General features: G+C 42.9%; 1 protein-coding gene across 6 annotated transcripts in view; it reads left to right on the top strand.

The window, feature by feature from the left end:
* Cpeb3 (cytoplasmic polyadenylation element binding protein 3) overlaps positions 1-26,421 on the top strand; it is a 182,936-nt gene that overhangs the window by 146,687 nt on the left and 9,828 nt on the right. For all 6 annotated transcript variants that reach the window (XM_050160791.1, XM_050160801.1, XM_050160755.1 and 3 more), the window contains exons 8-9: positions 3,990-4,104; positions 13,887-14,068. In XM_050160791.1, coding sequence (XP_050016748.1) covers positions 3,990-4,104; positions 13,887-14,068 — 297 coding nt within the window. The remainder of the gene's footprint in view (positions 1-3,989; positions 4,105-13,886; positions 14,069-26,421) is intronic.

Raw genomic sequence — 26,421 nt, 5'->3', positions numbered from 1 at the left:
CACATTTATGATTTTTGTTGTTGTTGTTTTTCGAGACGGTATTTCTGTAGTCTCGGAGCCTGTCCTGGAACTCGCTCTGTAGACTAGGCTGGCCTTGAACTCACAGAGATCCGCCAGTCTCTGCCTCCCTGAGTGCTGGGATTAAAGGCGCCACCACCACCCGGCTTTAAATTTACTCTTATCTATTTGAAGTTGATTTCTGTAGAGGTAACCTTTACAAAGCAATAACAGGAAATAAGGAAAATGCCTTGGCTCTCAGATCTTTTCAGCCATGTTCTGGCCAGTCAGTCATCCAGGGTACTTTATGGTAGACTTTGCAGCAAGGCAGTTTTGTCCAAATATGAACGGTAGTAGGTATTATGTTAAAAAAAATTGCATAGAAGCTGGGCGGTGGTGGTGCATGCCTTTAATCCCAGCACTCAGGAGGCAGAGGCAGGTGGATCTCTGTGAGTTCAAGGCCAGCCTAGTCTACAGAGCTAGTTCCAGGACAGGAACCAAAAAGCTACGGAGAAACCCTGTCTCGAAAATTCAAAAATAAATAAATAAATAAATAAATAATTGCATAGAAAAACTTTTGACATGTTGTGTTTAACAGTGTTGAGCAGGTTTCTTTCCTGTAGATTTCCTTCGAGTTTTTATTTAAGTGCATCTGTGAATGCCCTGAAACTCCAAGGAGCAGATAATCTACAGCTTTCCCCGAATAGCAGTGGTCTGACACCGCAGCCCTGAAGACTTACATTCTGCACTACACATTGTGAGACCTCAGAAGGGGAATTTGTGCTTTCACCACTGACTATGGGTTTTATTAGTGGTGCATTCCCCGCGACTTATTGAACACTGGTGTTCAAAGTTATTATGTAGCATAAATAAATGTTTATACCAGCAAGATTTGTGTAAAATACTACTGATTCAGAAGATAATAATTTAGAATACACATAATTCAGCCAAACGTAGATTTCATGGTCCTCAGGAGTGCCTTCCTAGGAATGCATGATTCAAACATGAAACCGAAACAGAGCAAGCTGTGCTTTTTCTCTCATAAGTGCTCATTGAAGCATTGTCGCTTGCAGGGAGGCACAAGTCTGTGAAAGTGGCTTGTATCTCAGAGAGAGCAGCCATTGTGAGAGGGAAGTCTGTGCTGCTGGGGAGAGTGTGCTGACGTAGGTCTATGCCAGCATTGCATAGTTCTGTGGAGGTGCCAGTTCTGTGCAACTGCTCTCCTGGCAGCAGCTGGGAAATGTAGGTTTCATGAATAGGGCTGATCAGCACCCTGTCCTAAGCCTTCTTCCTGTGTTTTTACCTAAGCTGTAATGCCAAGAATAGAGCAAAGGAATGGTGTTGTGTGTGAGATGATGAAGTGGGGGTGTGATGGGGGAAGGAAGGCCATCATCAGTGATGAAAGCTCTCACAGGAAGGTCCCAGGTCTTCGGCAGCGTTCCTTTGAACAGCTATAGCATGCAGCAATTACAGAGTCTGTAATATGTTTCCTGTAATTTTGATGAAATGAAACCAGATCTCTATGGAAACCACATGGGAATTATTTTCATTTTGAATCAAAGTGATGTATTTCCAGTTGGAGTCAGGGGTACACAACTCTGTAGTCTCTGCTACCTGGGGGTGGAGGGTTGAGGCTGGAGGATTATTTGAGTCCAGGAGTTCTTGAGACCAGCCTGAGCAACATATCGAGACAGCAACTGAAGCAAAAAGAGGGTGGGGGCTAGTGACCTTGACCAAAGTCAGCTGGCAGAGTGGGTGTCCTAACAGCTGCGCAGGTTAGGAGAGGATTCTGGGCAGAAGACCAATCCCCTTTCTTTAACTGGTAACACTAGGTCTTTATCCCTACAATATCAGGAAATTCTTGTGTTTGTAATTAAAAATTAATGATCTACCCTCACGAAGGGTGAAGTCACCTTGTGGGACTCCCCAGGGATTAGTCGGTTAGCCATGCTGACCATATTTAACAGAAAAGAAGCTTTTGTGACATGAAGATGGATCAGGTTTCAGAGTGGTGATGGGATTGCTAATGGGTCCGTGTTTTCAGAGTCTAAGGAAGAGATTTCATTGCTAACAGGCCCCTGTTTTCAGAGTCTAAGGAAGAGATTGAATTTTTTTTTTTTGTGGTTTCTAGCTGACTAGTGAGAGCACCCGTGTTTAAAAAAAGAAAAGAAAAGAAAAAATTAAAAAAAAAACTCTTCTAAAAAAATTGCCTGGGGGCTGGAGAGATGGCTCAGAGGTTAAGAGCATTGCCTGCTCTTCCGAAGGTCCTGAGTTCAATTCCCAGCAACCACATGGTGGCTCACAACCATCTGTAATGAGATCTGGCGCCCTCTTCTGGCCTTCAGGCATACAGACAGGATATTGTATACATACATACATACATACATACATACATACATACATACATACATACATAAATAAATAAATATTTTTAAAAAATTGCCTGGGTAAACTTGGTAGCAGTTTTAAGGGCTGTGCAGGCTGTGCATTTTAAGGAGCAGCGCCAGTTTTAAAGGAGCTGGAGGTGGACAGAGGCAGAGTTGGCAAGAGCGGAGTGCCAGGTGCGCTGAGCCAGGCCACAGAGACCGGAAATGAATTCCGTGGATACTAACGTACGGAAATTCACCTGTTCTGTGTCCTGCCTCAATCTGGGAGGGCCAGAGGACGGGCATATTTATTCCTTAAGGACAGACAGGTGCCATTTCCCAGCTGGTTCTCGGTGGCCACCCTCTTGCCAGACTGGTTGCTTTGGGGGAGCAGAGTGTCACCCTTAGCTTTTAGGGTGGAAACAGTAGCCTTGCTTTTGATTTGTCCATTTGTTTTTAAGCTATTATTTGTAATCCTGTTGTGATTAAAAGGAATTTGTTTTAGGGGTAAACTGATAAGGTATTTAATTTTTTAGTGTATGATAAAATAGTACAAACCATGGGCATAAAATTAAGAATCCAAATTTTAAAAAATGTAGGCAGGCGATAAGGTGGCGCAGTAGGTAAAGTTGTTTGCTGCCTGACAGTGCCACTGCCTGATGGTCTGTGGGATCCTCAGGAGAGAACTGACTGTAGACATTGTTCTCTGACGTCTGCTCATTCGGCATGTATGCCTATGCATATACACACAAACACCGCACACACAAACATGCATCCTCTAAGAAGAAAATTGTTAGGAAGTTTAGAACCAAAGTAAGTTGTAAAGGTTTCTTTTTATATTCCTTGAAGTCTTATGGACTGGTGGAATAGCACAGCAGTTAAAGGTGCTCACTACCATACCTACTGACCTCAGTTCAAATCCTAGAACTGACGTAATAAAGGAAGAGAACCAACTCGGGCAACAAGCATGGCTCTCTTTCCCCTGCCCCACCCAGCCCCTTGTCTGTCTCTCTGCCTTTCCCTGTATATCTCTGTCTTTCTCTCTTGCATGCACACACACACACTAAATTTGCCTTTGTCTTATCAACCTTGTGTAGGAAAATCAGTTTACTAATTAGACACTTCTCTAAGTGTCAGTACTTGGGATCTCTGTGATTGGTGGCTAACTTGAGTGTTAACCTGTGTTATGTCATAGAGTTTGAAAGGAAAATATTTTAACTTGGGGCGGTGATGAAAATTCGAAATCCAGGCAAATAGGTAATTCTTAGAAAATATTCTTAATTTTCTGTTCCTTGTAGATGGATTCATTACAAAAAACTAAATGGTGTACTGTGACAGGTTTCCTACAGTGTGTGCTGTGTTTAAATGAACTGGATTCAAAACCCAGGATTTGTCAGAGGCTGCCTTTTAATGACACAGGTGGTTTGTGCATAGTGTCTTAAGTGTTGAGTTAGCCTCCCCAAGACCGAGAGGCACCTGATGCAGATCGGGTTTAGTAATTAACCTGATTTCGTTTGGGACTTGGATGTCATAAAATGCACAAACGTTGGGTTTATCTGAGTCATCTTATTCTCATTTGGGGTTGATGGAAATGAAGTAAGGACCAAGTAAACAACTTTTTTTCAGGTGCAAATTCGACCGTGGAACCTAAGTGACAGTGACTTTGTAATGGATGGTTCTCAGCCTTTGGACCCCAGAAAAACTATCTTTGTTGGGGGAGTTCCACGACCCCTTCGAGCTGGTGAGTGGAAATAGTAATGCCACAACAAAAGGGATGACAACAAAACCCAATGTGTTCTCTCTGTCTGGGTCTCCAGTCAGACGGGCACAGCCTCTGAAAGGAAGTCTGCCATGTCGGTTTCACTGAGCTGACTTTTCTATGGTTAAGAATTTTCCCCAAAATGCTGTATATCCTTTTGATGCAAGAGTCCATTTCACTAAACCGTTTTGTGGAAAGGATGAGCTCTATTCAGTTCTTTCCTATTTACCTGCACATTAAAATAATAATATCTGGCAGTGTGCATGCTCATGCAAGTTGGTGTTGCAGTTATCATCAGAGATCTGTCCAGCGCACGGGGAGCTCGGCCATTGAGAAGTCAAACTACTGCTGGGAATTATACCTGGGAATTATACTAGACCCCTGGGCCTCCCCCAGCAAGGCAGGATCTAATTAGTTTTAATGATTTCCAGAAATAAAAATTTCCAGAAATGACATATTGAGGCATTTTTAAAATTATGACTTTATCAAAACTTCCCCATTCTGTGTAGTGGTTTTTTGGTGTGGTACTGGGCCTTTAACCCAGGACCTCACACGTTCTAGACCAAGCACTCATATCCTCCTCACTTGCTTTCTACTGTTATTTTGAGACAGTCTCCCAAAGTTGCCAGACTGGCCTGGGACTCACTGTGTAGACCAAGCAGGCCTTAGACTCCTCCTGCCTCAGCCTGTCAAGTAGCTGAGACTGCAGGCCCACACCTGGCCTACCTCCGTTGTTGCTGTTGTTTGTTGTTGCTGTTGTTTTAATTTGTTTCCAAGGATGAAACATTCATGCAGCCGAGGGTAAACCGAGTCATAATGAACTAGAGACTTGAAGTGGCGTTGAACTGATGCCTCTACGTGTAAACCCGGAGACAAGCCAGGAGCAGTGACACTCGCCTGTAAGCTGAGCACTCCAGAGGCTGACACATGATGATTTCAAGTCTGAGTTTTACCTGAGCTACTTACTGAATAAGACAAGGCCAGGCTGGACTATGTAGAAATCTCAACATAATTTGAATTCTTACTCCAGTCTACACACACACACAGACACACACACAGAGACATACACATACACTACACATGCACGCACACGCACAGTCTACACACACACACACCCCAACCACACAAGCCCTTTAGAACTCTAGAAGAAGTTAATGGCTTGTAACTTGTAACTCTAGCACGGAGAGGTTGAAGCAGAAGGGGTCTTGAGTTTTGGGCTAACTTACTTAGGGAGCCCCTGTCTCAAAAAACAAATGGGATATGATCATAATTCTGTTTTAAAGAACTTTAAAAAATATTGTGATTATGTTAATTTTATACTATGTCTAAAAATCAGAGCTCTCTGGGTTCTCTAATGAAAAACTGAGCCAAAAGAAATCACTTGATAAAATCCAGGAAGGGCCAACTCATTGGGAACAACTCAAGACAAGAGCAGCTGCAGCATTTTGGTCCTCAGTTATATGTGTGTTTAGGAACAGGCAATGTGAGGGGGTGCTGTAGAACACGCATGACTCTTCTGACTGTCGATGTGCAAGGCTGGAGAAGAAGAACCTCACTGAGAGTTTCACTGCACACAAATTCTACAGCTGGATAATCACTGCTATACCTTGCAACTAACTGCACAATACAATGGAAGCTGTTTTAAGATTTGACCCTGGCCCTTTACTTTTCCATATGAAGAACCTTTACAAGTCCTAAAGCTGGATATAGTGGCATACACCTGCAAGCCCAGGCAGAGAAAGGTGGATCTCTTGAGTTCCAGGTCAACTTGTCTACATAGTTTCAGGTCAGGCAGAACCACACAGTGCCCACAACCACAACTGATTTTAACTTGTCAGGTCTTGATTTTAAGTCAGAGGAACTGTAGTTAATAAGCTACATTGAACTCAATGTTGAGCTTCAGCAAGATGCTGCAAGTTCTAGAATCAGACAAAAATGATACTAGGTTATAAAGCTGGGCATTGGGCACACAGCTGTCGTCCCTGTACTTGGAAGAAGAAGGCAGGTGCATCAAGAGTTCAGTGTTATTCGTAGCTGCTTAACGAGTTCAAGGCATCCCTTCAGTACATAAGATTCTTGTCTCAAAATGCCAAAAAAAAAAATAAAAATAAGTATTTTTAAAAAGTATATTCAGTTATCTAATCAGAAATAGGATATGTGTTCTATTTAGAGAATATACCTAATATGTCTTGGGTTTTTTTTAAGTTAGCTGTTTTTGTCTTAAAATTGGTTTGTTTTGGCACATATGTAGTAGAGGCTTAGTAAGGTCTACTTACTTCAGGTCTACTGGTCTACTTGCCATGTTACTTCCAGCCCAGTTGCCAGCATTTCTAGAATGCAGCTGGTGCCTAGTGTCTAGGAAGCCCATTATTAAATAAATCAGCAAGGGCATGCCGCACTGAGCTGAGTGAACATCTCACCATCCTGTTAAACAGATCATTTTCTATAGAGAACCAAAGCTTCAGAACAGGACACAAGGAATGTATTGATAGTTGAAGACTAAATTATATTATTTTTGTTTGTTTGTTTTTTGTTTTTGTTTTTCCAAGATAGGGTTTCTCTGTGGCTTTGGAACCTGTCCTGGAACTAGCTCTGTAGACCAGGCTGGTCTCAAACTCACAGAGGTCCACCTCTGCCTCCCGAGTGCTGGGATTAAAGGCATGCACCACCATCGCCCAGCTTAAATTATATTCTTTAACATGATTCTGTATTTTGCTCTTGAAATATTACAGAGCATTTTTCAAAATATTTTTAAATTTCTGTATGCCTGCAAGAGTTCATGTGTATCACGTGCTGGCTGATGTCTGTGGAAGACAGGGAACTTTGGATTCCCAGAACTGGACTTACAGGTGCTTGTGAGCCATATGACGTGGGTGCTGGGAAAGCAAACCTGGGGCCTGCAAAAGCAGCAAATGCTCTTAACTACTGAGCGATGGCTCCAGCTGAAGACTGGCTTTCTTTATCAGGTGTCTCAGTGCAGGGTCTTCCTTGGGCCTCACTTAGTAGGTAAAGCTTTGGGTTTTAGGAAATATTTTTTTTTCTTTCCCTTTATCTTGGCCAAAACTGTTGTGATTGGAAGACTGGAATGTTACCATCTATGTTATTCCTATAAATCTTTTGAGGGTTTTGTTTTGTTTTGTTTTACTTTTGACATTGTAAGATAGGGACTATCATAATATTTATTCTAAATGTAGCCCTTATCCATCTGAATAGAAATATCTTGAAAGAAGCAAGTATCATCCTAACTGAGCTTATAGTGTCTATTGAATTAAATATTTTTACGCTTTGACAAAACTTTTTGTTTTTTGAGACAGGGTCTCACTATGGAACCCAAACTGTCATCAGACTCATAATCCTCCTGCCAGACATGACCCAACATACCCAGATCAAAGCTCCTTTTTAAAATTCAGGCTGGCAGGGGAAATCATGGGCCTAGAGAAATTAACTTGAGGGTGAGGAGAAAGAAGTCAGGGGATCTAGTGAAAAGTGGAACCCGATGAGTTGTGGGTCGAGGTCGGGTAACGCACATTGCTGTCTGTCTCTGGTCCCCTTTTCCATCCTGTGATTTCCTGTGATTAACAGCAGCAAGCTAAGGATGGTCTGTCCTAAATCTGGTGTTTCTCAGAGCACCCCATTTCCCTTGGGGGGACGACACTGTAAGTAGACTCACCCTGCCCCCATGTGGCTAAAGTCTGCACATTCCTTTGAGACCCACTGAAGAACTAGGCCGTTTATCTGCTTCTCTGTGAGTTACTGAGACAATCGCATGCTGACCTTTTTCCAAGTGGTAACGAGCAACATAGTATTCCGAATCCCCACACAGAAGCCCTTCTATGTATCCCTGTGGCGCTGGGACCTCTCCAAGATGCACCCTTCTTCCCTCTGACAATAAATCAGTGTCAGGCAGGGGCTATGAGGAGACCGAGAAGAGACTGGAATGCCTGGTTTCGCAGTGCTCTCTACTTCCTTTGCTTGAGTGTTCCTTCCACTCCATCTTCTTGATTTGGGTGTCTTGGTTGTGCCTAAGTTTTGGAATCTCTTCTTCCCAAATCAATAGACTTTAGACCCACACTCTTCATTTGACGACTTCCTTCCAACATTTGCTCAGACCAGGCCTTTCAGAGCAGCTTCACCTTGAGAGACTGAGGTCTTGAGCTCCTAGAGTCATTGTTTCTCTGTTGTTGGGTCTTTGATTTTTCTTAACCATTGCTCTGCTAAGTCTTTCTTTTTCTCCCCATTAATCCTGAAGTTTCATTCTCTTCCTGCTCCCCACCCCTGTTGCTCTATGATGGCTTTTACGTCAAGGTAAAAATCCATTATGGTGTAAGAAATTTAATCCATGGCACGATGCATGCCAAGCATGTTATTTATCGTTGAGCTTCAAGTCCAGCCCTGGGAGGTAGACTTCTGAATGATATATACCATATGGAGAGAATATATATCTCACGACTTCTCAGGATCATTATTCCAGGCATTTTGTCCAAATATTCTGATAGTGCATATGAACTGGGGGTCACACCCTCATTTGCAGTTAGGAAATGGTCTTGGAACCATATCCCTTTCTGTTCTGTGAGATGGTAGACAGCCAAAGTGACGGTGTGTCGTTTCTCAGCAGCAGACACTTTCTCATCCAGTCCCAACGTTCACGATGAGGTGACCCAAGTAAACACCAGGTTTGACATGCTTGTAGGGAAAAGGACTTTATAATGTTTAATGTGTGTTCCACCCTCTTCCTCCCAGACGAACCTTTGCCCATAGGTGTTGTCAAACATTGTCATATCCATGACAGACTGAGCCAGCATAAAGCCATAGTTAGGCTGGGATGAATTAATGTTTATAGAGCAGCACCCAAGCCAGCTTAATTTAAAGCAAAGATTTATGAGCAGGAAGAAAAAACCCTGAACAGTCAAGTGCCACTGTGTACTCAGCAGTGTGCTTAGAGCTGCTCACTCATGCTTAGTCTTTATGCTAACCTTGTGAGGTTGTCCGCAGAAGACTTTGTGTTTTCCGTGAGGAGGCAGTAAGTGAAAACAGCAACAAGTCCCCAGTCTCCGTGGTTCAGCTCTAGGCTCTGTGTATCGATGGAAGCTGTTTTGTCCAGTGGAGACCTAGGATATTGTCTCAGTAAAAGAGCAACTTGGTAGCAGTTTGATTTAATGAACTTAAATAAATGCTCCCCTTCTGACTTAGTGTTCCGTGCCATCATTTAAAAATGTCCTAAGCCTCATCTGACACAGAATGGAAGTGTGTGCAGCCTCCTTTTGAACCCTTGTGAGCCAGCTTAACAATTGTGGGAGGTGGGAGACCTAGAAAGTCCACCTGCCCTCGCCGTCCGAGGGGCCTCCTGCTTTTCCTGTCACTTTTCGTTTGTTTCCAAAGAGAAGAAATAGGACTTGTAGATCTCAATTTAGAATCTATAAAGATGAATGTGGTGATATTTCTCTTCGAAATCCTCATTCCTCTGCCTCCTTACTTGTCTCCCAGTGTCCCAGACTTAGACATTGCCTTCAGGCTGGCTTTAAACAAGCCAGTAATTAAACAAGAGGAGTAGAATGGGGAAATCAAGATTTTCTCTCTGAACTGAAGTCCTTTTCACAGCTGAAGAATCAGGAGCAGGTCCAAGAAACCATAATGGGGTTCAGCTTCAGCTTCAGAGGTGTAGTCAGCACAAGACAGAATACATGAAATGCTGTATGCTCCCAAGGCTGCCTTCTTCTTGCTCCCTCTCTGCTGTGAGACTCTGTGGAGCTCCCACACAGGAGCCGGCAAGGGAACAGGACTCAGAGGAGGCTTTGCTGCTACTGTGGAAGCCCATCATGAAGTGATTTGGTTTAGGAGTGCAGAGCACACAGTCTAAACTGCAGCATGCCCTCACAGAGCTCCGACTCCTGCCAGCTTCTTACTTCTGTGCTGACTAGACAGACCCGAGGACACTGGGAGTGACCAGAAGTGGTTTTGAGGCACGTCCTGTAGACTCTTCTTTGTTGCCTGCATGAACTCCATGTGGACTCCAAATTCCTCTTCTGTGTGCCTGGTCCTCGAACCCCTGTCTTCCTTGGGTTAAGTTTCTTACTGTGCTCCATGGAGTTCCCCTTCCCATTCTCTACAGAGAGAGGTTTAGACTGAGGTTCACTGTCATCATAGGCTGGCTTATTCAATAGGACATAGACTTGATTAGGACTCAGATTTCACAGCAAGACCATGGATTCATGTCTGCAGAGATAGATGAATCCATGAAGATTTATCTGTCCAGACAAGTACTGGCTGTCTTGATTTTCTCTCTCCCTTCTAGGAAGTCTAAATGATAGCCCGTTTCTTTCATTCCTGCTTTCCTCCCATCAGAAGAAGGGGCATGCACAAGACATCGTTGTGTTCACTTTAGAGAGTTCTAAACCTGGTCTCTAAAGGTAGCTGTGTATCGCAACATTTGCCAGTAAACTTACATCTTCTATTTAAAAAATAGAAAAACTTGGTGCTGTGAGATGGTTCAGCAGTTAAGAGCACGTGATGTTCATGAGAACCGGAGTTCAAATCCCAGCGCCCACATTGGGTGGTTCACGAATGCTTATTAACTTTAGATCCAAGGGTTCCAGCCCCTTCTTCCAGCCTCTGCAGGCACCCGAACACACACAAATAAAAACAAATACTAAAAACTGGGGAGCTCTCAGATTCTTCAGATTCTCAGTCTTGATTTTTCCCTGCTTCCCTTAGTTGCCCATCATCTAGTAACGGATGGACGAAGTTTGTTTCTACTGCTGTCTTTATAGCATTAAAAGTATTGAAAAAGGGTTACTTATGAAAAGTGACTTCTTTTCTCGATATTGGAAACTCTGGTTGGTATTTAAGGGGACTCTCCTAGTGTTTTAACATAGAATGAGTTCAGGAAGAGTACCATAGGAAGACTTAGGCTTGAGGAAATGGTCAACTGTAGACAGTTGTTTGATCGATCGCTTTTGATTTTTTTCTCCAAAGGTGATCATAACGTAGACTTAAAATATAGATTCAGGAGACTGAGGTGTGGCTCGGTTGGTAAAATACTTGCCTAGTATGCACAAGGCCCCGAGTCCAATCCTCAGTGCCACTGAAGCCAGCTGTGGTGGCACAAGCCTGTGATTCCAGGTCTTAAGAGGTAGAGGCAGGATAAGGAATTCAAGGTCATCTTTAGCTACACAGAGTAGCCAGTCTGGGCTACATGAGACAAAAAAATAAATAAATACCCCCCCAAGCTGTGAATTAGATGAAAATTTGTCAGTTTTCTTGAAAAAATTCTTCCTTTAGCCACTTTGGTTTCTCCTAGCCTTTTAACAAATTGCCTTTTACTTGGGTAAAACATTATTGCTCAAATGTCTGGAAACGTTTTGATGTCCAAGAAAATACTATAGGACTGGGGAGAAAACTCAGTCCTAACCCACGTAAGCAAGCTCAGGCAATGTAGTGGATACTTAGGTTCCCAGTGCTGAGAAGGCAGAGGCTGGAGGATCTTTGGGGCTCACTGGCCAGCCAGCCTTGCCTAGCAGGCAAGCTTGAGGGCTCAGCAAGACCCTGTATTAAAACCAAGCTCTTGAGAAACCACACCTGTGACCTCTGTCTTCCACACACACATAAACATACATGTGCATTTCCTATACTAATGAACATGCACACTGTACATACATGCAAAAAATGACTATGTAGCTCATGAAGGAAAATTATATGATTTTCATAAACACATACTTGGATGGGAGTTCCTGCTTTTAGCAGACGTGATTAACTGCCAGTAATGTCAGTCATGATCTAGTCTTTGGCCCAGTGAGAGATTCACAAAGTAATGGAATGTTTTTGCTTATGTAAAAAGACTTCTGGAATGAGGGGATCCCTGAAACTCCTTTGGAGACTGCTGTGGTATAGGGCAGCAATGGAAGCACTCTAGAGCTCCCAGCTTTCAACTACTCTCTTCCTTTGTAATTGAGATACCTTTTTGAGTCCTTATTATGGAAGACAATGCCACTTGGTTTCTTGCCAGCATTCTTTTCCTGGCCACTCACCAGGCCTCGGGAGTGTTTTCTTTCTTTTCCATTCTAGGGCAAACCGGGTCTTTGGAAAATTAGTGTCTAGTTTCCTGGGCCTTGAGATTTCTTATCTTACTAAAAGAAATTCATGAATGGCTATGTTTTCCAGTCCTCCCTTGAGTTCCCTGCTTTCTGTTGAGAATAGCATTGTCCATGTGAGGAGAAGCTTAGGCCATCAAAGGTTGCAGTGGGAGGAACCACTGACCTGACATTCAGGGTCCAGGTGCAGATCTCATTGCGCTGTGCAAGTGATGATATTCAAGTTGCTGCCGGAGACTGCAGCACGGTCCACTTAGCTTTTTAATTATTAGTGCTGCTGGTTATTGGAACTCAATGATCCTGACCGTTTGGGACATTTGGGATGGCTTTCTTGGTCTTCATCGCCCTTTCTCTCGGGCTAGTTATGGCTAGTTTATTTCCTCACTTGAAACTCACTGCTTTGTTATAGGTCGTCCTTCCTTTTTTTTTTTTTTTTTTTAAAAAAGTGAGCATTTAGAAAAGAATCAATATTAGGCAGTCTAGTATAAAAAGAAACTTGAAGTACAAAAATAGCCTTTCTGACGTGGTGCCAGTTTTTCTTATTGCCTTTGCAACTTCACTGTGCCAGAATGAGTAATACTTGGCTTTACATCTATCTGTGGAACTCAGGGGTATCCTAACACACCATTGAGCCCTGCAGAACCCTTGCCTGTCCCCACCAGAGTGTGGTGGTGTTTGTTGCATTGGCTCTGGTTGCTGTCTGTTTTCCCTGTTTTCTTCTTTCTAAATGCCAAATGTAGGTTTTGAAAGAAAATGGGTGTTTAGGTCACTTCCGAGGGGTAGGCCTGAGTCTTTGGACTTAGCGGTGGCCTGAAAGGAATGGCCATAGGCGGAGATGGTGCTTTCAAGTAAACAATTACCTTCAGGCAATTGGCAGCACAGGTAAGTGCCACATGTCTCTCGAGGGTACCCTGACCGATGGTGGGCATACGTTTTTAATATCAGACCCTTGGAATGGTCCGATCCCCAAACTTCACTATAAGCATTTGTAAATATTCCAAATCAAGGCAGGAAACTTGGCAAGCACTGCAGAGCAGACCATTAGCTTAGACCTCTAGCAAGATGCAGGGTGCGCATTTATACAGCTTGGAAACAGCTGCCTGGCTATTCATTGCTGTTACTATTAACTAGTATTACTGAAAATTCTATTTGAGATGCCATGAAGGTTTCTCAGTTGGAATAGAATCTACTCTTCATTATCCTTTTTTGTCAGTACAGGATTTGTATTTGTAAACTTTATTATATCTGTAGATACATCGATCAGCTCTAGGTAGAATAAGGACTTGATTCCAGTTGAGCTCTAATAGGCAGTGAGGCACTGAAGTTTCATTCAGTCTCAAGCTCTGTAAGTAGACATTTCTCCATAACTTGTTAGGTCACCATGAATTGCTTTACCTACCCAGGCCCAGGCCAGTACGGCTAGGTTGTTCACTTAAACAGATTGCTGATACAGTGCTCTTGAGTCATGCCCGCATACCCCTGTGTATACATGTGTAAACTGTTTTGTATTTTCTTTTGAAATATCCAGAGTAGCTCCTCTACTGGAGTTGCAAGACTGTGGATGTTCTTCATAAGCTCTCATATGGTTTTTCTTTTCATGATTAGACTGCATGATCTTCCTTTTCCTGGGTGAGTTGTTCCAAATAGTTATACGTAGACATGTTTATTTTCTTACAGTTGAACTGGCAATGATAATGGACCGTTTGTATGGTGGTGTTTGCTATGCTGGCATTGACACAGATCCAGAGCTGAAGTACCCCAAAGGTGCTGGGCGTGTTGCGTTCTCCAATCAGCAGAGTTACATTGCAGCCATCAGTGCACGCTTTGTGCAACTTCAACACAATGACATTGACAAACGGGTAAGCAGCCACTCCAATGGCATTGCTGTGGGAAAGCAATGAAGCTTGTCTTGTGCAGTCCTGGGCAGGGTAGTATTTTGCGATCATAAGAGAGCAGCTGTATCTGGCACGGCACTAGGCTGCGAGTCCACAGAGCTGACCTGCAGAAGAGAGAATTCTCTGTGTGGTGAAGGTATGACTGAACCCCCTGCCTTACTTCTTTTTCTCCCAGGTGATGAAAACAAACCCACAGAATTTAGTGCCCAAACTAGTAGCGATGCCTTAACAAAGACAAGGGAGCTGGTCACTCCTTTGTCCCAGACGGTGTTCTTAAAGCAAACTTATTTTGACATATTCAGAAGTATACATAAAAAATCGAACTTACCTTTATTTTTTAATTTTGTAACATCGCACTTGGTAGCAATCACAGGAACTAACTACTACTAACTCCCTTCAGCCTCCTCCCTGGCTTCACATAATTTTACTGCTCACGAAACACATGTGTTTATATACATGTTACGTTACCTGCCATTTTGCTCATTGCTACAGCCTCCTTAGGTTCTAGAGGCATTGAGTGAGCTTCCCTTGGTCTAGAGAGAGGGCATGGGGGGTTGAGGGAGTCGGTGTGCTCTGTTGGCTTTGTGAGCAGCTCTCCGCTGTTGGGAAGACTGGGAGAATGGAGGGTGGGAGGAGTAAAGAGACCTAGGTTAAGATTCACAAAGGAGAAGAGCGCCATATCTCGGCTTTCTGCCATGAATTGTACGGTGACTATTCTTGCTTCTAAACAGAGGATGTCCTTGAGGCACGAACTGGATTGGAATTAATGAAGTAGCCTCCTGTTCTGGAGCTTTACCCTCCGTCTGCAGTCCTCCTTGATTAGTCTGTATAACAGACAATGTTCATAGCATCTCAGCGGAATTCGCTGTTGGTGATGCACTTCATATTCAGCAAGATTGTATTTTGTTAACACGTGTTCTGATCAAATTACAACAGCCAGCACTTAGAATAAATATCCTATGCTTCCTTGAGAGTAGGTGGTAGTGGTTTCTTTCTTGATTATTTTCTTTTATTTTTACCAAAGAACTTTTAATTTTGAATAATTTCTGAGATTCTTAGAATCCTATGCTCCATAACTTGTTCATCTTCAGATTAAGCCACATTGGCTTTGTAGAGCTTCCATGCATGCTGTTCCAGTGCCTTTTAAAGAGGCTTTTAAGAGAAAGTAGTAGAATAAAACAATTTCATGTGAATTTTGATTTTAAATGTTACAGCTATAATGTTACCTAATACATTTTAACTTAATGTGCATTATAATTTTTTTTTTAAATCAAAGCCACCTATCACTCCTGTTCCTCCAATTGCTCCCCTAGTCACTTCCAGAACTTTCCCCCGCTAACTTCAGGTGCTCTGCCTTTAAACCCATTGAGTTCACATAGTGCTGCCTATAGGTGCGTGGATGTAGAACCGTCTACCGGAGCGTGGATAGCCTTTCCAAGACCGTATCCCTGAAGAAAACTGACCTTTCCCTCCCCCAGTAGCCATCAATTGCCAATAGTTCCTCTGCTAGGAGTGGGACTTCATGAGCTCTTCCCATTTATAGATGTCCCATTTGGAGCTGAGCCCCACACAGTCTCATATTCTCTGCACACTGACCACGTGTGGGTATCTGTATTAGTTGCCACCTACTGCAAAAAGAAGCTTCTCTGGTGAGGACTGACAGATAGATACACCTTTTAGCGGGTATAAAGATAAGATTTAAGAGCAATCCAGCAGAATATGAGTGTTATATTCTTTGTTAGCGCCTATGACTTAGTCAGCCAGGGGTTTTGGAACCAGGTAATGGTACTAGTTATGAGTTTTATATTGTGGGGTTCCTGTTTGCTCCCACAGCATCCATGCCACTATTGCTCTAGGGGATAACTCACGAGGCCAGCTGTTACTGTTGCTGCCGGAGTTCACAGCTGGATAAAACTGCTGATTATTCTCCCTTTGGAGCAAGCATAGACCCTTCCAAAATATGAGAACTAGCCAGTAGGGATAAGGCTTCCGGGTCAGTACCAGCTTGCTTTCTCCCTGTCCTATGACAGAAGTAGGTGGAGTCTGTAGTCATAGTGTCTTAGGGGGCGAAAATTCGGGTTGGTAGTGGATTTTGCATATTTAGTAAGAAGTCTTATTAGCATGTGTATTTGAGCAAATTAGAATAAATATTTGAGAATAAATGAGAATAAGTGGTAGTGGTTTGTTAATTTTTCCAGAATTTTGAAACACTGAGTTAGTGGAGACTCAGAAGAAATGACAACTTTATTCCTGTTTTCAGGTCCCCACATGTCCTTCTTTTCTAACAGCAGCCCTCACGGGACTGAGCTCCACAGAGAGGCGCCATGTCTCTCTGACTCAGCCCCAGGATGCGCCTTTGCTTGGTTCAGTCTGAGATACTCAATAAGCCCCTTTTGAATTTTGGTGCTTTTTGAAGGTCTCTTTCCTCTGCTGCTGTTGCTGGTGGACCTGCCTGCTTATGCCTGTTCATTTGGGTGTCTGATTGATACATTTGGCTCAGGCTGCAAGCCCACCCATCGCTGGTAAACCTGGGCAATAAAACTTACCCAGAGAACTTCAGGTTCTCATCAGTATGAAAGTAACTTTCCTTGTCCCCTCTGAGGGTGCTAAATGAGAAAAGGGGAGGGCGTGCTTATTCTCCAGTAGTCGTCTGAGTTGGGAGCATTGGAAATCATTGAGACTCTTCCTTCTTTGAGAGCTCCACTCCATCCTCATGTGTTGTTTACCCTGACTCTTCTAAGCCCATCTCCTACACTGGCAGGAGTGAGAGCGTACTTCATCTTAAACTGGGCTTTTCCCACCTTTGACCTGTAGACACTGCAATCCCGCCCTCCCCACTTCTTGCCCTTGCATTGAGCATAAACCACACAATGCTTGTCTCTGACATTTTGAGTCTGTTAGCTGCATCCTTCATAGATGTGTTTTTAGGCTCATTCATACTTTTATTTCTACTTGTCTTACTACTAAAATTTAAATTTGAGCTTTCTAGGGAGCTACCACTATATAACAGCACATTTGTATTTCCTTAGAGAATGTCTGTCATCGGTTCACCTTTCCTGAATAGCTCCTACAGGGTTTGTGATAGTCTCGTCGTAAAGCCTGTGAAACCTGTGCCCACCATTATCCATAATCTATTTGTGCTACTATTGAGGAGTCTAAGGTGTTGCCCTCACCTCCTCCTCCTGTGTGCCTGGAATTGCCTTTAAGCCCTGACTTTTTAAATAGCATCGGCCTTCATCTCCTTTGCTGTCTCAAGGAAATAAATGTTGATTCAATGGAACCATGGCCCATTAAAGCCACAGCTCTCTGTTGGCTGCCACTATCCCTTACATTGCTTACTCTGAGAGGAATGATGGAGGCCAACTGCAAAGCAGCTGTGCTTGGCCATTAGGTTCCACAGTTTATTAAGTGTCTGGAACCTTAGAGTCTGTGGGCATAACTCCTCTCATAAGTGCAGGTGCATGAGAAGAAATCGAGACATTTTGTAGCTCTTCCACTGAAAATTTTCAGCAAAGGCTTCTCTTGACAATCAATGTTTGTTTATTTTTATTGTTGCTAAGATTAAGATTTTTGATGGAGTAATTTATGGAAATATGTGACCTTTGTAGATTTAATTTTTTTCTGTCCATCTTAAGCGAATTACTGACTTATCTATCCCCTTAGAACATTTCAGTATTCAATACTTGCTGACTCCTCCATTAATCTTCTGGTCTTTGAGGATGGGTGGTTTGTACGAGCTTTACTGAGCTGTTTCATTATCTCATACCTATGATTCCCCCATTTAAAGAATGCAATTGAAATGTTTTTAGTCTGTTTGTACCATTGTACACCTGTTGCCAACGTTAGCTTTAGGGAGAGGTGTTTTCCCCTCCGACCTTGTGTGTGCAGTGAGAGGATCGGTTGTGTAGCGGCTTCACTGGAGCCAGGTCCACACTGCCTATAGCCTCTGTATTCACTTGGCTCACTGGGAGAGGACCCTGCTTTGTCAACCTGCACTCTTCAGTCAGGAACAAAGTAGCCCAGGCACTTAGCCTTCTTGTGGGTGTGTCTAGGGCTCCCCTTGTTGAAGGAGTCACAGTATCCACACAACAGTGACTTGCTGCTGTGGCTTGTCTAGCCACTAGAGGACTAACAGGTGACTAATGGGCCTAGTGGTTAGTGACTGGCCGTCCTTACAGATCCACGCCTTGATCTTGACTCTGACACACATGTACAGGAGTGTCAGGTAAGGGCAAGCTCTTGATTGTATGTAGAATAAATTAGGGTGGCTGGGCTGTCTCTCACTGGACATCCAGGGCTAATTCCTCATAGTCTATCTCTAAATCATTCTTCTTTTAGTTTTTATTTTGTTTTGAGACAGGGTCTCCCAGGATGATCACAAACTTACAACCTTCCAGCCTTGTACTACTGGGTGCTGAAGTTATAGTCATGTGCCACCATTTCTGACCCATTTAAAGCAATTTTCATAAGCTCTTAATTTGAAGTAAATCACTTCCCTATATTTAAACCTTTTGGTTACATTCTTCTACTATTGTATAAAGATTAGAACAAACAACCTCAAGCTTTTCTAAATACCCTTCATGTACTACATGCTTGCTCTCTTTTCCTTCCTCCTTTTCCTGAGCCAGCCATAACTGTTCTTGTTCTCCATTTCTTAGGACCAAATCTATGATTACCTGACTGATACATTTCCTTCAGGCCTCACTGCCATGGTGGTAATTTTAGGGCTGATTTATTTACTGGCATGTATAGCCCCCCCCCCCGACCCACAGACCATCATAGACCATCATAACACCACTCTCTAGTCTGCTGTGGCCCTGAGTACTAGGGTGCTAAAAGGCATGACTCTATTGCAGACCACACAGTCCATGTGGGCAGTGACTGTGTCTTTCAGAGTAGCTGTTGTATACTCAAAATATGGCATGCAATGGACAAACATTGAATATTTATCAATGGTTCAACTATTGATTGAATGCTGATTGAGAGGTAGTCCAAATGGGAAACCCCTCTGTTCTGACCTTGTGTCCACCACACAACTCTTGCTCAGCTTTTCTTTTGTGCTTAGTTAAGATACTCATTTGAATAATTTAAAAAATTAATTTTGGGGGGCTGGAGAGGTGGCTCAGTGGTTAAGGGCATTGCCTGCTCTTCCAAAGGTCATGAGTTCAATTCTCGGCAATCACATGGTGGCTCACAACCATCTGTAATGAGGTCTGGTGCCCTCTTCTGGTCTGCAGACACACACAGACAGAATATTGTATACATAATAAATAAATTTAAAAAAAAGAAAATAAAAAAATAAAAAAAATTAATTTTGCTCCTTAGAATATCAGAGAGTATTCTTTGACATTTAACAGCGTATTAGACCTGAACTTGACCTTAGGCCCGTCCTGGTCCAGTATCCTGTAGTCTACAACAGGGACACTAGATGTGCAGAAAGTTCCTCACGTTACCTACTGAGTAAGGGCAGAGCTGCTTCAGCTCGGAGGCTCCCCAGCCACACTGCTCATCTCAGACATAAAGTTCTGTCTGTTCATTTGTCTGTTTGTCCCTTTTGTGCAGCGCTAGGGATGACAGTTCCACCACTGACCTACACATCCTCCCCCTTTTTAGAACCCAAAGATGCTTCAAACTCAGTTCCTCCATGAAATCTTCAATGCTCAAATCTACATTTAAAAATGCTAAGCTGGGTGGTGGTGGCGCACACCTTTAATCCCTGCACTCAGGAGGCAGAGGCCAGCTTGGGCTATGTGATGAGTTTGAAGCCCACTTAAGCTGCATAGTGAGACACTCCAAAAATAAAAATAAAGAAAAACTGCAACAAAAGACTTTTACTTGTTTCAGTATTTCAAATAACTTCTCAAGAATATGTACCGCATGGAAGAAGGGGCACATGGAGTTGCTGGGACAGCTCCAGAATGTGTCTGCACGTCAATTTTTTATTTTTACTTCTTTCAAAGTCAAGCTCTTAACTATATGTTCCAGGCTGTCCTTGAGCTCTGACCCGCAGAGTGCAGCAGGGAGTCAGTCATGCCCACCCACGTCTCTACTCTTGGGAGAATCTTTGCTCTATTTAAAGGTACTAGCTTGAGAATTGACTCTTCCTGCCTTGTCAGAGGGTTCTGTGGTACTAAGAACATCAGCCTAAGTATCTCGGGGTGTTCCAGAGGTAAAGGAAAGGGCAGATGCATAGATGTCAACACCGATGTAATTTGGCGTTGTTGATGAACCTGGCCCACTTAACTTGTGTTGTACCATGTGCCCACAGCTGAGTCTTTCCCCCTGTTTTAGTTTAGCGTACTTATGTGTAAGGGAACTGCTTAGTGGAAGCTCGCACTAGAAACCTTTAACTGAGACATCAGGCTCCCAGCACTGTCTGGATGCTAACGCCAAGGCACAGGTAGATCTTTAAAGTTCCTTTTCGTTTTCCATTTCACGGACTGGAGGGATTTCTTCTTCTATCTCACTTAGAAAGAAATGCTTTACCAGTCAGTATCTTTTCTATGATAAAGAAAATATTTTGAATTCAACTGGATGGAAATTGGAATTAAATTTTGCTTGTATTCTTTTTAATGGCAGTTTCGTGAGAAAACTGAAATATTCTAAAATACCTAAGTGTAATAAGAGCAAGTGTTGACCTCTGCGCTCATCTTGTCTGTTTTAGCGGTGTTTTCAGAAGTGATGCCAAGGAATGCTTATGGGCCATGAAAGCCCTGCAACCGAGGCTTCTGTGTATCTCCCCTCTGGATCATACACACGAGAGACTCCTGAAGTGGAAAAGGGGAAACACTGACAATGGGCACTCACTCTTTTGTGCGACATTTTTTTACTCTTTTGTCTGCTTTATATGAGAATGATAAAGTGTGTGGGGGCCACAGTGGCACACACTTTTAATCCCACCACTTGGGAGGCAGAGGCAGGTGAATCTCTGAGTTTGAGGCCAGCCTGGTCTACAGAGCAAGTTCAAGGACAGCCAGGACCACACAGAGAAACCCTGTCTTAGAAAAAGAAAAAAGCAAGTATATAAAAGTCAGTTGAATCTTACCCCATCTAGCAAAAATCTATGACTGGACTGATGAGTTGATAGTAGCAATCTCTTTGTCAAACTATGCGTCCACCCCAACAATGGGCTAGCACAACTTGGTCATGTCTCCTTGAAACCCCTACAATTATTTCGTGAGACTTGAACAATGTCACACAGTGGACATGCGGTAGGCTCTACCATTTCGGCTTATAAGAGCTTTTTCACTAGGGAAAAGTATATAGACCAGAATCAGCCATCATAAGGTCTTCAGACTATTGCTGACAGACATTTTTCTGGTGTGCAAACGTGTGTGTGTGTACATAGTTGGCCTCAGTCACTCTTCACCTGATTTATTGAGCCAGTGTCTTTTAGTAGCCCTAGAGCTCACCAATCCCAGCTAGGCTGGCTAGCTTGTTCCAAGGATCTTCCTCTCTGCCCCGGAATGCTGGGATCACAGGCAGTTGCCACACCTGCCCAGCTTGTGCGTGGCTTTGTGGGATCCAGACTCCAGTCCTCACAGTTGTTCAACACGAGCTCTATCCACTGAGCTAACACCACAGCTCTTACTATATCTTAGAACAATAATCTCCCCCACCAACCCCAGTGTGTGTGTGTGTGTGTGTGTGTGTGTGTGTGTGTGTGTGTGTGTGTGTGTGAAAGAGGAAGAGGAAAGAGAGTTTTGAAACCACAAATGGTGTCAGTGTGTCGCAGCACTGATAACACTGATTCTGAGACTCTGGTTGGTATTTGAGATCTTTTGGGAGTTGTTCATTAAAGGTTACAGTTAGACTTGTGGGTGATAAAGTAATCATCTGTTTCAGGCAAGGGGGTGCATTTGTTGATATTTGGTTTTGAAGCAGGAGGAGGACTCTGGAAAGGCAAATCTTTCCTACCCAGGGATATTACTATGATTCGTTCCTTTAACCTGCCAATTCCTAAAGTGTGCTCCAGGAAATATGAGTCTCTGGGGATTTGTTTAAAACTTATCTTATGCCTAAAAATCTGCTTCTGTAGCTTAAAAAAAAGTTTGAAAATGGTTGTTCAAAGGTTAGGGATATAGTTTATCTAGAACATATTAGGATCTTTTACATGCTAACCTTCATTGTAAGGATACAAAAAGAGGCAAGTCTTCACAAAAGTAAGTTTCCTAGTGTAAATTAAAACATTAAATTAGCATACAACATGTAATTATTTCATTGTGACATTTTCATACATATCCACGATTTTTTTTATCATAGAACTAAGATAAAAAACATATGCCATATATGGAGAATAATGTTCCAGGGAAAATACTGTATTTTCAACTTTTTTCTTCCTCCCATGTTCAAATTACATGAAAGAGTCACACAGTTTAATAACACAGTTACTTTTTCTCCCCCAATCCTTTTTTTCTAAGTGTGTGCTACCTGCCATGGCCTTTCTAGCCCAGATGGTTCAGGGGAGACAGGGCAATCCGGGGTGTGTCTGTGATGATGGCAGGGCACTGGAGTTGTAGTTGATAATCCTTTATTATTTATGGCTTTGTGGTATTAATGATCAAACGTAGGGCCTCTTGCATGCCAGGCAAGTATTTCACTACTGAGCTGTATCCCCATCCCTAAAATTTATTTCTTTTCTTTGGTTACTTGAGATTATCTGGTACTTTCTTTTTTAAAGTATCTAAAATGACTCCATATTATTCTTAGTGAATTTGTCCCTGAATATTTCATATATGTATGTAATGTGAGCTGCCTTACATGGGTGCTGGGCATGTGTAGCTGCCCTACCTGGGTCCTCTAGAAGCAGACTACACATTGCTAACCCCTGAGTCACCTCTCTAGCCCATGTGTATATAATGTATTGTGGTTTTCTCACCTTTGTTACCCTCTCTTATGTCTGTCTCTCTTCCTTGTTCATCCCAGTCCCTCTGTCTATATTCTTCTTTTTTTTTTTTTTTTTTTTTTTTTTTTTTTTTTTTTTTTTTTTTTTTTTTTTTTTTTTTTTTTTTTTTGGTTTTTCGAGACAGGGTTCTCTGTAGCTTTGGAGCCTGTCCTGGAACTAGCTCTGTAGACCAGGCTGGCCTCGAACTCACAGAGATCCGCCTGTCTCTGCCTCCCGAGCTCTGGGATTAAAGGCGTGCGCCACCAGCGCCAGGCTCTGTCTATATTCTTTCTGAGACCTTGAACTCCTCATCCTTCCTGCCTCTGCCTCCTGAGCGCAGGGATTAAAGGGATGAGCCACCACAGCTGGTGTCTGCGCTACCTGCTGAGCTACGTCCCCAATCCCTAAAATGCCTTACGTAAGAAATAAAATTTAGAGTACCATTGACAAGTAATACTTCCTTTATTACTTTAGCTTACAATTGTTGAGGGCTAGAGAGACTGAGTTTTAGTTAACCAAGGTGGGACTTTTTAAACACTTTGGTTTAAAGAACATTGTAATAGCACAAAAGGTTTGCTTTCTTGCTCTTCAAAATAACCCCCTTTTCATTTCATGGGATGCCATCTATTGCCCCGTTCTTTGCAAGAACCTTAAGTAGTTCATGTATTTAATCTTTTTTTACTTCTCCGTCTTTACTGGAAACACACTGAATTTGCTGAAGACTAAAAGGCATTGTATTTTTATCTACTTGAAGATTAAGATGACCCAGCAGCCGTACTAAGTAAAGTATTGGTATTACAGCTTGTCCCTGAGCAGTCACGGTGGGAATATACAAAACGACCCAATAGCAAAAGTGGGAGGGCTCTCGGGACTTGTTCTGGATGATTTCTGCTGGGATCCTTGGTCTGGGCTCCTGTCCCCCAGCCTGTATCTCATCACTATAACTGTGTCTAATTGGGCCTTTTGGGGAGGAATCAGCACCCCAAACCAAGGAGCTATTCTAATCTGGGCTCCTTTTGAAAAACCGGGACCCTCACAGCCTTTGATTAGAACATCTTTCTAAAGGGAATTTATATAGTCAAGTGAAATTTTAGACTGGCATGGGACCTTTCCTGTCAAGGCTCGCTCTGCTAGTTGTGGACTTTGGCTTCTCCTCACCTGTTTTTCTGGGTCTCAGGACTTGTGGTTCTTTTTAGTATGAATCCCCTGTTTGAGCACGATTACCGTGTTCTTCTGGGCATAGTAGTGCGGGCCTTATCATTCCAGCTACTCGGGAGGCAGAGGCAGAAGAGTCACAAGTTTGAGGGCAGCCTGGGCAACAGCACTGTGAGCTGCAGTATCAAAACAAACTTCCTTTCTGGCTCACATTTGAGTCTAGCGGGACTCCTGCAATGACTGGTCAGAAAAAGCCCGTCGTCATCTTTCTAGCTATTCACTTTAGCAGAACACTCAGGATCTGCAAGCTTACAGGTAGGTGCTGTCAGCAGACTGGTGAGCACTTGTTCTTACATGGAGGAGCTGGTAGAAACCCCTACTTGGTGAAGGAAACAGGCTGAGTTGATCAGCCAGAGTGTTCTGTGCCTAGATACCTTAAGGTCATCTAGCTCAGCACAGATTTCAAACAGGTATCTTTGTCTTTGTCCTCCACATGGTCTAGTTTTTGTTCTTGAACCTTGGTTGAAGGTTGATTTATGTTCACATCTCAAGCATCATGGAAACTCCAGGCTGGAGGACTCTCCCATGTGCCTATGGGACTCTGCTAGCTGTCCTTTCTGTCTTCCATGAACCATGATTGTCACCATGCTTAACGACCTGAGTTCCATCCCTGGGACCCACATGGTAGAAGGAGACACTCAGCTACCACCAGTTGTCTTCTGACCTCTGTGGGCATGGCTTAGCACAGATACACACAAGTGAATTTTTAAAATGTAATATTTTTTAAAAAGACTATCTGAAGGCCAGATCTCCACACACAATGAAACATAGTGGAGGTGTCGGCACAAGACTCTGCTGTGTAAGCATACATTTCGAACTTTGGGGGTGATACGACATTTTAAACCTTTCACCTCCTAGCACTTCAGAATGTGAAAAATGGTAAGGATTATCCTTTATAAAGCAAAAGAAAATCAAATCCAAACTACCCCCCTATAGATTTTTTTTCAGCCTACCCCAGGGCATCTCTAAAGTTAATAACTGTGAATTCTCTGTATCTGGAAGGTTGGGGGTGGTTTTTACCGCTAGCAAAAATCTATTTGCGCATCGTTCCTTTCATTTCCTAGGCATCTGCCATCTGCTTTGTAAGCTGCAGGATTTCAGCTCCTAGACAGTTGAAACTAAGCATTATATTTAACTGTTCCCAATACAGCCTACTGGTGGGGAACCTGCATTAGCACTGTGGTGGGAATGGTAGTTAGTGGGAGTATTAATAAGGTTGCTATGGTTTTCTAGGTCTGGATATAATCTCTGAGTGCATTGTGTTAAAGGCTTTGGGTATTCCCGCTAAATGAGTTTTCCAAGAAGACGTGTTTCTCTAGGTGATAGGAAATGGCCTACTAAGTGAGCTAGGACCTTTCATGGAATACCTCAATCACGCTAAGACTAATCTTGAAACAGGGACCATTATACCAAATCCTTAACTTTGAAACACTTTTCAAATATTTTGGCCTTCAGGTATTAAGCCCTGCTCTTTTCCTAGCCTTTACACGGAGTATTTAAATGCATTCCTATTCATGTTCACCAGTCTCTTTGTTTCTTTTTGTGGCTTAGGTAAAGATGGATTTTCAGAGGCTTGGCAAACTCAGGTGCGAGTTCCAACTGTGGTCTGTACCATTCTAGATGGAATCCTGCCACAGCAGTAAGGTCCCAGCTATGCGGTTTAAGTGCAGCTGCCGCCAGAACTGGTTCCCATTTGAAGTGATACATTTGTTCAGATTTTCTCAAACCCCAGGATCTCCTTTCATTTTATTTTAAATTACAGGCATGCATGTGTATCTGTGTGTGGGTATATGCATATGAGCGCAGTGCCCATAGATGCCAGAAGAGGCAGGCAGAAGCCCTGGAACTGAAGTCACCATGGCTGTGAGCCATCTTCTGTGGATTCTAGGAACGCATCAAGTGCTCTTACTGCAGAGCCATCTCTTCAGCCTCAGGAACTTATTTTTAAACTTGGGATTTCTTCCTTTTGGCCAGAGAAAGCATTCTAATGTCTCATTTTAGAAATACTTGTCTTGATTACATCACATATCCACAATCCTCATAACTGATATCTTGACTATGAAGTGTTGAGTCATATCTGTCTTGGTCATGATCTCTGGTTAGGTTATGTCTAGACAGTTCTGTTGTGTTTGCCTTTAGCTATTAAAGATTTTGGGTTGGCAGCTTGTTTATGTCATTATTATCTGATTTTCTGCATCTCTCCCATTGGCAGCATCCA

This window comes from Alexandromys fortis, unplaced genomic scaffold, assembly GCF_014885135.2.
Source record: "Alexandromys fortis isolate MF-2015 unplaced genomic scaffold, M_Fortis_MF-2015_v1.1 scaffold_10, whole genome shotgun sequence".
Lineage (NCBI taxonomy): Eukaryota > Metazoa > Chordata > Mammalia > Rodentia > Cricetidae > Alexandromys > Alexandromys fortis.
The sequence above is the reverse complement of the archived record's forward strand: the minus strand, read 5'-3'. Positions and strand labels throughout refer to the sequence as shown.